At 35.4% G+C, this 16,566-nt stretch overlaps 1 protein-coding gene across 1 annotated transcript in view; it reads right to left on the reverse strand.

Moving 5' to 3' along the window:
• Nucleotides 1-16,566, reverse strand: part of LRRC2 (leucine rich repeat containing 2) — a 215,077-nt gene that overhangs the window by 117,358 nt on the left and 81,153 nt on the right. Inside the window, exon 3 of the mRNA XM_001369142.5 lies at nucleotides 4,968-5,178. Coding sequence (XP_001369179.4) covers nucleotides 4,968-5,178 — 211 coding nt within the window. The remainder of the gene's footprint in view (nucleotides 1-4,967; nucleotides 5,179-16,566) is intronic.

The raw sequence follows: 16,566 nt of genomic DNA on the forward strand, positions 1-16,566 counted from the left end.
TCCACCTTAGAATCAATACTGTGTATGGGTTCTAAGGCAGAAGAGCAGTAAGGACTAGGCAATGAGGGTTAAGTGACTTGCCCAAGGTCATATAGCTAGGAGGCCAGGTTTTAATGTAGGACCTCCTGTCTCTAGACCTGGCTCTCAATCCACTGAGCTACCCAGCTGCCCCCTGGGAGGATCCAGGATTACATCAGACCTGAATTATAAAAACTGAAATAACTAAATAGAATCCATAAAAATAAACAAATGCATACAAGAGATCCTAAAAGCTGAGGTAACATATACTAGCATGCTAGGAACCCTAAGGTTCCAGAAAAAACCCTTATAATTAAGTATGTTGGCCAGTATTCCAAAACTTAAGTAAATGAAAAAACAAAAATGATCAAGCAATGAAGAAAGAACCCAACTATTGATAGCTATTATTCGGACAGAGAGGACCTAGGCTCAAACTCAGATAACAATAAAGTAAAAACACCTACTTCAAAATCTCAAAGAAACATAATAAATTATCCCAAGCTTAAAAGGAATTTTTGAAAGAGCTTTAAAAAGACCCCAAAAATGAATTGAGAAAAGTTGAGGAAAAATTGGGAAAAAATAAGAGCAATGCAAGAAAATCAAGAAAATTATGAAAGATCAACCAAATGGAAAAAAAGAGATTCAGAAACTTACAGAAGAAAATAATGTATTAAGAACTAGAATTAGACAAGGGCAAACTAATAATTTCCTAAGGAAAGAAGAAATAATAAAGCAAAAATCAAAAGATAAAAGAAGAGAAAATGGAACATCTTATCACAAAAACAAATGATCTGGAAAATAGATCAAGGGGAGAGAATGAAGAATAGTTGGACCACCCCAGAAAGTAATACTAAAAAAAAGAGTTTAGACACCATAATCTAAGAAATTATCAAGGAAAACTGTCCAGAAATTTGAGAATCAGAGGGTAAAATAAAAATTGAAAGACTCTACTGATCACCACTCAAAGAGACTCAAAGATGAAAGTACATAGGAACATCATTGTTGATTTCCATAGCCTCCTGGGTGAAGAGAAAATACTACAAACACCAAGAAAAAAACCTCAAATACTGTGGAGCTATAGTCAGAATAACACAAGACTTAGCAGCGACAACATTAATAGATTGTAGGACATGGAACACAGCATTTCACAGAGCAAAAGAGCTGTGCTTAAAACCAAGAATAACATATCCATCAAAAGATGTGCATAATGATAAAAGGAGGAAAATTGATATTTAATGAATATTTAATTTCAATATAGAAAATATATTGACAACCTCATCTTGTTTGCTGAGCCTTGAAGCATGCATCCTAAAGAATACCACTAGAATCCACAGGCAGCGGGTCCTTGGAAAGCTGTGTCTGCTATGGCTTTGGTTCCAGAGACCCCTGCTGGCCCACAGCTGGGGATTAAAGGAGTGGATACCACAGAATCTATGGGAACCCAGGAACTCAAATCTCACTGCTAACAAAAAAGGGATTTTTTCTTATAGAAATACCCAGAACTCAGCAAAAAATTTGATCTATAAAAACATTTAAAAAGTAATGAAAGACTAATCATAACTAACCTAAAAGGTGAAATCGTTTGATTCTGGCATGGGAAAATGTCATCTCTGATCCCAAGGAATGGCATTATTGACTGCATATATTGAAGGGGCAGGTATGGTTGGAAGACTCAGGATTGAGTAAATATAATTGAATAAGCTGAAATGATACTGGAATAGACCAGGAGGACGAGACAGAGTGGAATGGCTATCCCATATAGAGGTGGAATGATTTGGAGGAACTGTCACAGAGAAAGGTAAAAGAGAATAGAGGTATGGGAGTATTAGAATCTAAGTTTCATCAGAACTGGGATAAAAAGAGAACAACATATGACAACATATGCAATTGGAAGGGTAAAAAGTATCTTAATTTATAGAGAAATAGGAGGGAAATGGAATGGGATAAAAAAAAGAAGTGGTATAAGAAAGGATGAAAAGGGGATAAGAAAAGAGAAGAAACAGAGGGATACCTAGAGAAGGATATATATCAAGAGTGGGGGACCATAAGGTGAGGGGATAATGGAATCAAGAAGTAGAAAGGAGATAATGAAGAGATTTTGGGAAAGTGGATAGAATAAGAAATAAAAGGTAAGGGGCAAAGGATAAAGGAGTGACCTTTGAAAAGGTCAATTAGAGCTAGGAGGGCAAGGAGAAAGGATAAGGAAGGATTTGGGGGAAGGGATATGAATAAGAAGTATTGGTCAAAGGAAATTGTACATACTAGAAGGACCCTGAATAAAGGAAGAGGATGACAAAGTGAAGAAGAACAGTGTAGACAGAAACATACAAGTAATAACTATGACATTAAGTATAAATAGGATTATTTCTTACATGGAAAGAAGATGGATAGCACAAAGGATAAAAAACCAATACATGACATGTTTCTTAAAATAAACATAATAAAAATGAGAGACACACATAGAGTGAAGTTGAGGGGCTTGAGCAGAGTATATACTCAAATGATCCAGAAAAGGCAGGGGTTGTTAGTAGTTATGATCTCTGACAGAGTTGAGGCTAAAATGGATAAAATGGGAAGGAATGAAAAGCATAACTATATTATGTTGGAGAGTACTATGGATAATGAATCATTATCAATATTGGACCAGTATGCACTAAGAGTTATAGCATCCATATTTTTAAAGAAAAAAAACTAAGTGATATTCAGATAGAAATAGATAACAAAATAATAACAGTGAGAAATTTTAATTTTCTCCTCTCAGAACTAGATAAATTAACCAAAAAAAAAAAATAAAGGAGTTAAGGAGATAAATAGAATCTTACATAAATTAAATATGATAGATAATCTGGAAATCTCCCAAATGCCTACATAAGGCTAGCCTCAACATACACATAATCCAAGCATGGTTTCTAGTGGGACAGAAATGGTTTAGAGAGCATAAATATTTGGCATACATCTTAATTTTAACTCTCATCATTCAATGGAGGTAATCCTTCATTCCTGACAGATTATGTATGGCATTGGAACAAAAGTTCCACTGGGTATGACCAAGCTGGAAAGATTTGGTTTTGGAAAGAGTATGGTCCTGGCAAAGGACTCTATCTGCAGCTAAAGAACCAATCTAGTTAAATATGACCCTGATAATGTATGTTAATTGAGTATCAAATTGATTAAGTTGATCAAATGCTGATAGAAACATGGAGAAACATTGCTAGTTACATTTCAGGGAACATGAAGATTACATTGCTAATACTATCTTTACACCTCTTCTTCATAGAAGTAGCTAAGATGCTCATTAGATAAAGTACTGATTTTATGAGTCAGAAAGGCCTGAGTTCAAATCCAACTTCTGTCATTTACTAGTTGTGTGACTCTTGGAAAATCCTTTAACCTCTGTCTGCCTCAATTTTCTCTTTTATAAAATAGGGATAATAGTAGCACCTATCTGTCAAGGTTGTTATAAGGATTTTGTAAACCTTAAAGTGCTATATAAATTCTAGTTATTGTTATAAATAATAATAATATGACATCTAGATTCTGTCAAAGTTCAGCTCCCATGAAAGCATCTACAAGGAAGTTATTCTGATAGTCTTAGTTGCTAGTGCCCTTCTCCTGGAAAATTACTTTATATCTATTACTTAATTGTCTGTGTTCTTGCTGTCCTTTCTTCTCTTCCTCCAATGGAATGTAAGCTCCTTGAGGTAAAAGTCTGATTAATTTTTGTTTCATCTTTGTTCTATACCGGGGACCTTCTATAGTGTATAGTACATAGTAAGCAACTAAATACTTGTTGAATTGAGTAAGTTTTTAAGATAGTGATCAGAAAGATGGTCTTGGATTCAGGAAGACCTAGACCTAGGTTCAAATCCATCCTCTAATATACTTATGATTCATGACCATAGGCAAGGCACTTAATGCCCTAGGTAATTATTTAAAAATCATAGATGGGAAGGTGATCTGAAGTGTGAGATGGTAATAAGTATGGGTTTTAAAAGAAGAGTATTATATTTTGATAGCTATAAGATCATCAATGAAAAAATTGATGTATGATGTTGACTTTTATCTACAAAATATTGTTTCAACAAAATCTTTGCTGCTCTTATTAATTTTGTTTTGTGCAGAAATATGGTGTATAAGTGTACTCTTGCAGTGGCAAGAGGAAAAATTAGGTCACAAAGCTCTTTTCCCATTCTTGAGTAGTTAAAAGATGAAACAACTATATTTTTAAAAAAATCTGGTTTGCTTAAATCTGGCTAAATAAATTTACCATTTCTTTCCTAAACTTTAAGGTATAGTTCATCTGGAAATAATTAGACACCGCATTTTTGGTGTTTTTTGGTAAAACATCCAAGAAAAGTTCTTGAGTTTCCTTTCCTGGAGATATTTAAGTAAAGAATTCTTAAGAATCCATGGATCGGGCATATATTGAGCTCAATGTATTCCTGAGGCAGAAAAACAGACAGAATAACCCCTTAAAGTTTTTTCCAACATAATAATTACAATTTTTCTAGTTTATAGCCATAGATAAGTACTAAAAGGTACCTAAGAGACTATCCACTCTTCATTTACTACAGTTCTGGGTTTAGTTTTTTTTAAGTCTATAATGTTGATAGTTATAAAAGTATCTTAACTCTCAAGCCTAAGCAATAGAATGGTGTATATGAGAAGCCAGTGAACAATTAATAGAAACTAGTTGCTATCATTTTCTTTTCCCCATAGATATTTCCACAGAAGGCATAGCAATTCATAGATATTAAAGAAATGATAACTGTCTTTCGTCTCCCCAAAACTCTTTCAAATGTGAGAGAACAATATTATTTACCTAAAGTGAAAAACAAGCAAAAGCTACTGTATCTCCTAGAAACTTATTTTGGGGTTAGTGGGGACATTAATAAAAGCATCACATGAATCACTCATATGTTGAAAGTAGAGGAATAAACCCAATTTACCTTCCACTGTTCCCCTGAAATTTCAAAAATGAATTTATTTTTTCTTTTTTCTCTTTTCTTGGAAAGTGACTCCTTCTTTGCCATTAATGAGTTCTTTTCTAGCCTCTCCAAAAGGCTCATACTGGTGTCTACAAAACCATTCTTGCAGTATAGAGATTGGGGAATACCTTTCTCCCGGCACTCTTGAACAAAATTCCATTCTTCTTTTATCCTAGAATAATATAACAGAAAAAAATGGTTATAATAATAGCTAATGTTTATAAAAGCATTTTGATATTTACTAAGCCCTGTATGTATTAGCTTATTAAATCCTCAAATTAACCCTATAATGTCGGTGCTTTTACTATCTTCATTTCACAGATTAAGAAACTGAGTCTATACTCAGAATCATACAACTGTTAAGAGGAAAAGAAGAATCATTTTTAAATTACCTACTCTGTGCCAGGCTCTGATCTAAATGCTTTACAAACATTATCTTATTTAATCTTCATAATTAGCCTGAGAAGCAGATGCTATTATTATCCCCATTTTGTTGTTAAGGACACTGAGGCAGACAAAGATTAAGTGACTATCCAGGGTCCTATGCATAGTAAGTAAGGCTGGATTTGAACACAGGTCTTCCTGACTTTATGAATAACAAGCTATTCACTACATCATTACATTTTTAAATGTATTCTCACAGATACATTTTAAGCCTCTGAAGTATACGAATTTTTCAGCTTTCCTTTATCCTAAGAGTAATCACCTAGTCTCTGGATTATCAGGTGCTCTGTTTTTAGTGTAAGTTGTTGTTATTGATGTTTATTTTTATTTTCCTCTTCACTTTTTCTTCCTTTACTAGGACTTCCACCAGGGAGGCATAAAGGCAGACATTAAGTACAACTTCAATTCAACTAAATTTAATTTTCCCAGCAGTACTCTGAGCCTGGAGAATTGGTGTCTCTACCTTGCAAAGTTAAAAGATCTAACTAAAACAAGAGAAATGGAGGAGCCTAAAATTTGAAATTTCAGTTTGAACATTCTATCCTTAATTGTATGACACTGTGATGTTTATGTTAAAAAAATAATTGACAGAATCCTCAAATACTAAAGACTAAAAGCTATGGAAATAATCTTGTCTAACCATTTTGATTTAGAGATGAGAGTCCAGAGAATTGATATAACATTTTAAGGGTTGTACAGCAGTCTAAGGGAAGAGCACAACTAGGACCTCTGTAGACATGTCCCACATTCTTCCCATTGCACCAGTATGTAAGAGGAAAAGTAAATAAGTAAATTAGAGTAGAGCATTACTAACTTAGGAACTGTCAATCACACAAACAAGACCATTCTATAAGAATTTCTTGGTGTTTGGGGTTATAAGAATTCTCCTTCATTTCTCTCCTATTCTCCTCTTTTTCTGGATTTTATTTTTTGTTTCTCATCACCTTTGGCCCAATATAAGACAACAGAATTGACTTTGCCATAACTGAAATTCAATAGCCCATATCCAGAAATTTTCCTGAGTCCCCATCCTATCCTATCTTATCCTATTCTATCATCCTATCATATCGTATCTCATACTTTCTCTTCCCCAACAATTCTTGTTTAGAGTCTTCCACCAAGTCTCAACTTCCTCATTTTCTTCTAGATACTATTGTCTTAGAACTATGTTGGAATGAGCCAGACAGAGAAAAAAACCAGGGGAAAACATAAATCTTGCTTAGTATACTTCAGGCATACTACAAATTCAATAAACTTTTGTGCATTAGTTGAGACTATTTATAATAATATAACTATACAAAATGTCTTCCTAATACACCCATTCATAAGAGTATACTGAGAAGATGGACAATTGTAAAAACATCAACTAGATTCTTACATTCAACAGGTCTACTGTGAAGTTTTACTCCTATGGACAAACTGGTTAATTATAAATTTGAAGTTAAATCAAATTCTGAGTCATCTCATTACAGTTGACATATCACTCTTTAATCTCTCTTTCTTTCTATTATTTCTGACACTTTTCATGCCTGTATATGTTACCCTTGGTACTTCTTTCTTCCAAGGAGAAATACATATAGTGGATAAAGTTCTGTTAGGCTGAAATGGATCTTTGGCTTATCACAATCTCTAGATGGCAGAGGTTTGGTGAAATTAAAAAAAATAAATGCACAAATATTTATTTTTACTCTTTCCCATCTATTTCTTCCCAACTTAAAATAAAAAAGAAGAGAGAAGGGAATTGTAGAGGATCAGAAGTAGAAAGAGAGGAAATGGTCAAGGGAAGGGGAGGGAAAAGGAAACATAATAAAAATATAGAGAGGAACAAAATAAATCACTTTGTCCCCATTTAAGAATTCTTTCGGGGGGGGGGGGGTGGAGTCAAGATGGTGGCATAGAGGCAATGAAAGTTCAGACCTCTGAAAACCCTTCCTTACAAATTACAAACTAAATGCTCCCAGGGGACTGAAAATCAAACCTAACAACAAGACAGAGCCAAGGAACCCTCCTGCTGTACTCAATTTAAAAAGTACATGCCCCCAAAACCAAGAATTTGAGAATACTCGGGTTTAAGGGAAGGGGAGAAGAAAAGTACAAGGGCTCACCCCCACCTAGAGTGCTAAGCTTCCAGTGGCAGCTGGAACCTCTGGGCAGGCAAAGGCACTGGTGTAGAGGGAGTACCTAGTGGTCAGGGCTGTGCCAGGCTCAGAATGTTGAACACAGGTGGTGGGGCAGGAGCTGGAGAGGGAGCTCAGAGCAGGAAGCCTGGTCAGAGTGGAGGAAACCCTCCATATTGGTTCCCCCTTCCAGGACGTTTTGACCTCAGGGCATATCCAGCCCAACCCAGCAGAACTTAATCCCATCAACAGTCTTCAGTGGTCAGGAAAGCTCAAACTCCAACACCACTACCCCACAGACTACACTGAGAGACTTGCTGACAAAATTCCAAGAGGGAAGACTGACAGAAAAGCCCAAACCCACAGATCCAACACATAATGAGAGGAGCAAGAGTGCAGGTAATGGCATGGACAGAAAGAAGGGGCAAATATGAGCAAACAACAGAAAAAGAAAAACAAAATTACAATAAACACAATCTATACAGGCAATGAACAAAGAGCAAACAGACCAGAGCAGGAGGAAACACAAAACAATAAAACAGAAATCCCAGCGAATTGGACATAGGCTTTAGAAGAACTCAAAATAAAATTCAAAACAAAATTAAGAGAGGCTGAAGACATCTGGAAACAGAGGCATTTGAAATAAAATGAGAAAAATAGTGTCCTAAAAGCCAAAATCAACCAGCTTGAAAATGAGGCAAAGGAGATGAAAAATGAGGCAAAGAGGATGGAAGATGATCTCCAAATAAAATCAGACCAGAAGGAGAAGGATGACCAAAAAGCCAGGGATGAAATTCAGTCTTTAAGAAACAGAACACAAAAATTACAATCAAGTGACTTCACAAGGCAGCAGGACACTATACAACAACATTTAATGATTGACGGAATTGAGGAAAATATGAAGCATCTCATTCACAAAACAGAAAATTTAGAAAATCATTCCAGGAGAGACAACTGAAGAATCATTCATTGGCCTACCAGAAGACCATGACAAAGGGAAAAGCCTGGACATCATACTGCAGGAAATCATCCAAGAAAACTGCCATAATATTCTAGAACAATAGGGAAAAGTGGAGATTAAAAGAATCCACAGATCTCCTCCTGTACTTAATCCCTAACTGACAACACCCAGGATTGTTATAGCCAAATTCAAGAACTATCAGAGCAAGGAAAAAATATTACAACCTGCTAAGAAGAAGTCATTCAGATATCATGGAAGCACAGTGAGGAAAACACAAGATCTGGCTACATCTACAATGAAGGACCAAAAGACATGGAATATAATATTCTGGAAAGCAAGTGAACTTGGTCTACACCGAAGAATCAACTACCCAGCAAAACTGATGATATTCTTACAGGGAACATATAGTTAAATGACTTTTAAATATAGTTTATTAAATATAGTTAATTAAATAAAAGAATTCCAAGCATTTGTAAGGAAAAGACCAGACCTGAACAGAAAATTTGATATCCAAGCACAGAATTCAAGAGAATCATCAAAAGGTAATTTAAAAAGAGGGAAAAAAGAAAAACTAAACAAAACAGAAAAAAAAACTTTTTTATAAGAGACCCAATAAGTTAAAACAATATGTATCTCTATGAGAAAAGAGGTCATTGGTAACTCTTAAAAATTGTTATTACCCCCCAGGCAGCTAGAAAAAGTACACTTAGCGGGAAGTGACAAACTGCATAGGATGAAATGATAAATCATAAATATGCATATAGATATATGTATGCATAAATATATGTGTGTATTTATATGTATATGTACATATATATATACATACAACTAGACCTAAAAAGAGGTTAATATTTAAATAAATGGAATAAGAAACTGAAGGGGGTAAATTTATATGTCACAAAGAAGCACATGGGGAGGGAGAAGAACATCCATACAATGGAAGAGTAAAGATGTTGGAAATAGGAAATACTCAACTCATACATATATTGAAATTGTCCCAAAGAGGGAAGAACAATCAAATCCATTAGGGAAGAAGACTGATTTGCGCACTATAGGGAAGTAGAAGGGTAAAAAATGGACTGGTGGGGAGGGAAGCAGTACAGGGGAGGGAGAGGGGGTTAGTTTAAAAGAACTGTAAAGAAAATAAAGGTGGAATTAGAAGAGAGAGGGGTAGAAAGGGAAGTAAAATAAGGGTGAGAATTAGGGGAACTGATTAAAAAACAAAAAATTGGTGTAGAAGGAAATAGTGAAAGAAGAAAAGGCGGGGCTAGGAGTAGAAATCAAAATGCTGGGAAATACATAGCTGGTAATCATAACTCTGAATGTGAATGGAATGAACTCACCAATAAAACACAAGTGAATAGCAGAATGGATTAGAATCGAAAACCCTATCATATGCTGTCTACAAGAAACACACATGAGGAAGGTAGATACACATAGGGTGAAAATAAGATAATGGAGCTATGTCTATTGGGCATCAACTGATAAAAAGAAGGCAGGAGTTGCATTCATGATATCTGACAAAGCCAAAGGAAAAATAGATCTGATTAAAAGGGATAGGGATGTTAATTACATCCTGATAAAAGGCAGTATAGATAATGAGGAAATATAAGTACTCAACATGTATGCACCAAATGGCATTACATCCAGATTTCTAAAGGAGAAACTAGTGGAGCTCAAGGATGAAATAGAGAGAAAAATTATACTAGTGGGAGACCTGAACCTTCCTCTATCAGAACTAGATGAATCAAACCAAAAAATAAATAAGAAAGAGGTAAGAGAAGTAAATGAAATCTTAGAAAAATTAGAATTAATAGACATATGGAGAAAAATAAATAGGGATAAAAAGGAATACACCTTCTTCTCTGCACCACATGGCACATTCACAAAGATTGACCATACATTAGGTCACAGAACCATGGCACACAAATGCAGAAAAGCAGAAATAATAAATGCAGCCTTTTCAGATCACAAGGCAATAAAAATAATGATCAGTAATGGTACATGGAAAACCAAATCAAAAACTAATTGGAAATTAAACAATATGATACTCCAAAATTGTTTAGTTAGAGAAGAAATCATAGAAACAATTAATAATTTCACCAAAGAAAATAACAATGGCGAGACATCCTTCCAAACCTTTTGGGATGCAACCAAAGCAGTAATCAGAGGTAAATTCATATCCCTGAGTGCATATATTAACAAACTAGGGAGAGCAGAGATCAATCAATTAGAAATGCAAATAAAAAACTTGAAAACGATCAAATTAAAACCCCCCAGCAGAAAACCAAACTAGAAATCCTAAAAATTAAGGGAGAAATTAATAAAATCAAAGTGATTGAACTATTGATTTAATAAATAAGACAAGAAGCTGATACTTTGAAGAAACAAACAAAATAGACAAAGTACTGGTCAATCTAATTTAAAAAAGGAAAGAAGAAAAGCAAATTAACAGCATCAAGGATGAAAAGGGGATCTCACCTCCAACAAAGAGGAAATTAAGGCAATCATTAAAAACTATTTTGCCCAACTATATGGCAATAAATATACCAACCTAGGTGATATGGATGAATATCTACAAAATATAAATTGCCTAGACTAACAGAAGAAGAAATGGATTTCTTAAATAATCCCATATCAGAAAAAGAAATCCAACAGGCCATCAAAGAACTTCCTAAGAAAAAATCCCCAGGGCCTGACAGATTCACCAGTGAATTCTATCAAACATTCAAAGAACAGCTAACTCCAATACTATACAAACTATTTGACATAATAAGCAAAGAGGGAGTTCTACCAAACTCCTTTTATGACACAAACATGGTACTAATTCCAAGCCAGGCAGGATATCCAGGGAAATAATAAAAAAAAAAACCACAAATGATGAGGGCCTTGTAGTCCCAGACCTTAAACTATATTACAAAGCAGCAGTCATCAAAACAATTTGGTACTGGATAAGAGACAAAAAGGAGGATCATTGGAATAGACTGGGGGCAAGAGACCTCAGCAAGACAGTATATGATAAAACCAAAGATCCCAGCTTTTGGGACAAAAATCCACTATTCGATAAAAACTGCTGGGAAAATTGGAAGACAGTGTGGGAGAGATTAGGAATTGATCAACACCTCACACTCTACACCAAGATAAATTCAAAATGGGTGAATGACTTAAACATAAAGAAGGAAACAATAAGTAAATTGGGTAAACACAGAATAGTATATATGTCAGATCTTTGGGAAAGGAAAGACTTCAAAACCAAGCAAGAGCTAGAAAAAAATCTCAAAATGTACTATCAATAATTTTGATTACATCAAATTAAAAAGGCTTTGTACAAACAAAACTAATGCATCCATAATTAGAAGGGAAACAACAAATTGGGAAACCATCTTCATTACAAAAACCTCTGACAAAGGTATAATTACTCAAATTTATAAAGAGCTAAACCAGTTGTACAAAAAATCAAGCCATTCTCCAATTGATAAATGGGCAAGGGACATGAATAGGCAATTTTCAGTTAAAGAAATCAAAACTATTAATAAGCACATGAAAAAGTGCTCTAAATCTCTTATAATCAGAGAGATGCAAATCAAAACAAATCTGTAGTACCACCTCACACCTAGCAGATTGGCTAACATGACAGCAAAGGAAAGTAATGAATGCTGGAGGGGATGTGGCAAAGTAGGGACATTAACGCATTGCTGGTGGAGTTGTGAAATGATCCACCATTCTGGAGGGCAATTTGGAACTATGCCCAAAGGGCGCTAAAAGACTGTCAGTCCTTTGATCCAGCCATAGAACTGCTGGGTGTGTACCCCAAAGAAATATTAAAGAAAAAGACATGTACAAAAATATTCATAGCTGTGCTCTTTGTGGAGGCAAAAAATTGGAAAATGAGGGGCTGTCCTTCAATTGGGGAATGACTGAACAAATTGTGGTATATGTCGGTGATGGAATACTATTGTGCTAAAAGGAATAATAATGTAGAGGCATTCCATGGGGGCTGGAACAACCTCCAGGAATTGATGCAGAGTGAGAGGAGCAGAACCAGGAAAACATTACTGATACACTGTGGCACAACTGAATGTAATGGACTTCTCCACTAGTGGCAATGCAGTGACCCTGAACAACTTGGAGGAATCTACGAGAAAAACCACTATCCACATTCAGAGGAAACACTGTGGGAGTAAAAACACCGAAGAAAAACAACTGCTTGAATACATGTATAGAAGGGATATGGTTGGGGATGTAGACTCTAAATGAACATCTTAATGCAAACAACATCATTGAAATAGGTTCTGATCAAGGAAACAAGTAATACCCAATGAAATTGTGCATTGGCTGAGGGAAGGGTGGGTGGAGGGGAGGGAGAGTAGTAAAGTGAGTATTGTAACCAAAAATAAATAAATAAAATAATTTTTAAATACTTTTTGTACAAACAAAACTAATGCATTCAAAATTAGAAGGGAAGCAACAAATTGGGAAACCATCTTCATTACAAAAACCTCTGACAAAGGTATAATTACTCAAATTTATAAAGAGCTAAACCAGTTGTACAAAAAATCAAGCCATTCTCCAATTGATAAATGGGCAAGGGACATGAATAGGCAATTTTCAGTTAAAGAAATCAAAACTATTAATAAGCACATGAAATAGTGCTCTAAATCTCTTATAATCAGAGAGATGCAAATCCAAACAACTCTGGGTTATCACCTCACATCTAGCCGATTGGCTAACATGACAGCAAGAGAAAGTAATGAATGCTGGATGTGGCAAAGTAGGGACATTAATGCATTGCTGGTGGAGTTGTGAATTGATCCAACCATTCTGGAGGGCAATTTGGAATTATGCCCAAAGGGCACTAAAAATTTTTGATCCATCCATAGCACTGCTGAGTTTGTGCCCCAAAGAGATAATAAGGAAAAAAAATGTACAAAAATATTAATAGCTGCACTCTTTGTGGTGGCCAAAAACTTTGAAATGAGGGGATGCCCTTCGATTGGAGAATGGGTGAACAAACTGTGGTATATGTTGGTGATGGAATACTATTCTGCTCAAAGGAATAATAAAGTGGAGGAATTCCATGGGAACTGGAACAACCTCCAGGAATTGATGCAAAGTGAGAGGAGCAGAACCAGTAGAACATTGTACACAGAGACTGATATACTGTGGTACAATTGAATGTAATGGACTTCTCCATCAGTGGCAATGCAGTGATCCTGAACAACTTGGAGCAATCTATGAGAAAAACCACTATTCACATTCAGAGGAAAAACTGTGAGAGTAGAAACACAGAAGAAAAACAAATGCTTGAATATATGGGTCGAAGGGATATGACTGGGGAGGTAGACTCTAAATGAACACTATAATGCAAACACCAACAACATAGAAATAGATTCTGATCAAGAACACAAGTAATACCTAATGAAATTGCATGTCAGCTGTGGGAAGGTGGGTAGAGGGGAGGGAGGGAAATAATGTGATTATTGTAACCAAGGAATAATGTTCTAAATTAACTAAATAAATTATTTTAAAAAAAAAGAATTCTTTCCATCAGGAATTATATCACAGTTCATCTTCATTCTCTGGGATCATAATTTATCATTGTAATTGTAAATTCTTAAATCTTTCATAGTTGTTTTCTTTTATGAAGCTTCCATTATTGTAGAGATTGCTCCCCTGGTTCTGCACATCCTGCACTGCATCAGTTCACAGGTGTTTTTCTCCCCCAGAGGGAGAAAACTCAAGAACCTCAAGAAGTGAGCAAGGGAGAATAAATTTAAATTTAATGTCTGTGAAGATGAAGTGACATTCAATTTAATTTTTGGTCAGGGATTCAAATAAGAAATGGATGAAGTGAAGAGTGGAAGAGAAGACTAGAGATCTAAAGTGACATAATTGAGGTAGCAGCATCAGAAACAGTAATGCAGACTGAGGCTGAAGTTGTCTGATCTTTATAGGGCTGTTCCTTTGAAAAACCTCTAAAACAGACAATGATTTTGTCTATTCCTCTTTCCCTCCCTATCCCCCTTTTTGAGAATCCATATTAAGTCTAAAACTTATCTGTTTGTTGTTGTTTTAATTTACTCAGACATTTAATTGGCACTAATACCAACTTAGATAAAGTATGATCAATCATAGCCGCTTTTGATTTGTGTGTTTTGTTCATGTGAAAGAGAAAAGTAGCTGAACACGGACTATTGATGTGAAACAAAGGAACAGAGAGGACAGATTCTCTGTGTGAAATATATGAGAGAGGCAGGAATGGACAGTTAGCTTACCTGTCTAGGAGCTTTGGAACTATCTAAGAGAATCTTAATGATTCATATTTTGTACTATTCTCAAAGCAAAGACTATATGTACAGTATCTGTTCCTTTTTCCCTAGGCTATAAAAAGGGTTTAAAATAGCAATTTGACTGTCTAGGTGAGATTAGGTGGCTGTGGCACTTAAATGGCTCTTCGAGACTTTATTCTCCTCCATGGGTACACAGAAAAAAGCCACTGTGAGGCTGATTCCAAGGACAGTGACTAAAGAGTAGGTCATTTCTGATCGGGGAAGGGGAATGGTTAGACAAGGCTTGTGATGCTAATATTCTAATGCTATTAAGATTGGTGATGCTAATGTTCCAAGGGTGGGGGCCAGAGGAAAAGGAGCAAGATGCCTTTACCTCCTCTACTAGTCTAGCAGAATCTTTTCACCTTATAGCAATTACCTTTACAGACATATTACTATGTGTAATTCATATCCCCAATTAGATATATGGCAACTTGTAACTAAGCACACCTATATAGTCAAGGCAGGAAGGTAGATTAAATAAGAAAATAATGACCTTTCCCTCCATGCTTAACTTTTAGCTTCTACATTTGCTGAATTGTACAGACTAATATTTCCCTACATGTGTTTTTTTTCCTTGACAGGATCCTTTCTGAGGATTCAGAGACTGTGAAAGTTTGTCTTGGTAGAACTGAGAAATTCTAGAAAAATATCTTGCCACTCAGGGAAACCAAGAGCCTGAGATTCATATCTACTGCTCATCATATCGAGGCCTGAGTGGAAAGACCAGTGACTATCTAATTGTCATAATCCACATTGGACAAGAATAACTTTAATCTACTTCACATATTGTCCAAAGATAAGAAAACTCTTTTATCTTCTTTGCTCCCATTTTAAAGAAAGAGAAACATTTTCTGCAAAGGTTATTGAACTCTCAGTTGGTATATTCGATCCTAACTCTTCCATTTCCCACCAGAGCTCACCCTTTGACTATCTCTGATCTTTCTCTAATTTTCAATCACTAGTGACCATTTTTTCAAACCTCATCTTTTTATTTTTTAGTTCTCTTCAGTCACTACAACAAATAGCACCAATAGAGTCCTTAAAGGTTTTCAAAGAATTTTTCAAATATCATTTTATTTTATTCTTATGACAACCCTGGGAGCTAAATGCTATTAGCATCCCCATTTTTCAGATGAGGAAACTAAGGCAAATCAAGATCAAGTGATTTTTCCAAGGTTACAACTAATAAGTATTTGAGATTGGATTTGAATCCATGTCTCCAAGTCCAGCACTCTACCCACTTTTGACACCAAACTACTGTTGATCATTTTCTATTCAATAATTTTTATTCTTGTTTTTCAAAACTTTTTTCTTTCCTGGTCCTCCTCTATCTCAGCGCCTTTGCTAAATTTTCATCAGCATTACACCTACTATCTTTGTTTTTTTGCTCAAGGTTTTCTCTGGGACTTTTTTCTTTTTTCTTCTATAATATGTCAGCTCTTGGGTGGTCATTTTTCATCTCTTTGTAGATGAATCTCTGATCTATATAACCATACGTAGTCTCTCTCCAGAGTCCCACATTATCAAATGCATTTGGACATTTCAGACTAGATGTCCCATAGGCATCTCAAACTTATCTTGTCCAAAATAGAACTCATTATTTTTTTTTCCTACCTAATCGTTCCCTCTTCTGAACTTTACTTTTACTGCCAAGGGCACTGTAATCCTCCCAGTCATCACCCCAGGCTCACAACCTCATGTTAGTC

The sequence above is a fragment of the Monodelphis domestica genome, chromosome 7 (genome assembly GCF_027887165.1).
Source record: "Monodelphis domestica isolate mMonDom1 chromosome 7, mMonDom1.pri, whole genome shotgun sequence".
NCBI classification, from domain to species: domain Eukaryota; kingdom Metazoa; phylum Chordata; class Mammalia; order Didelphimorphia; family Didelphidae; genus Monodelphis; species Monodelphis domestica.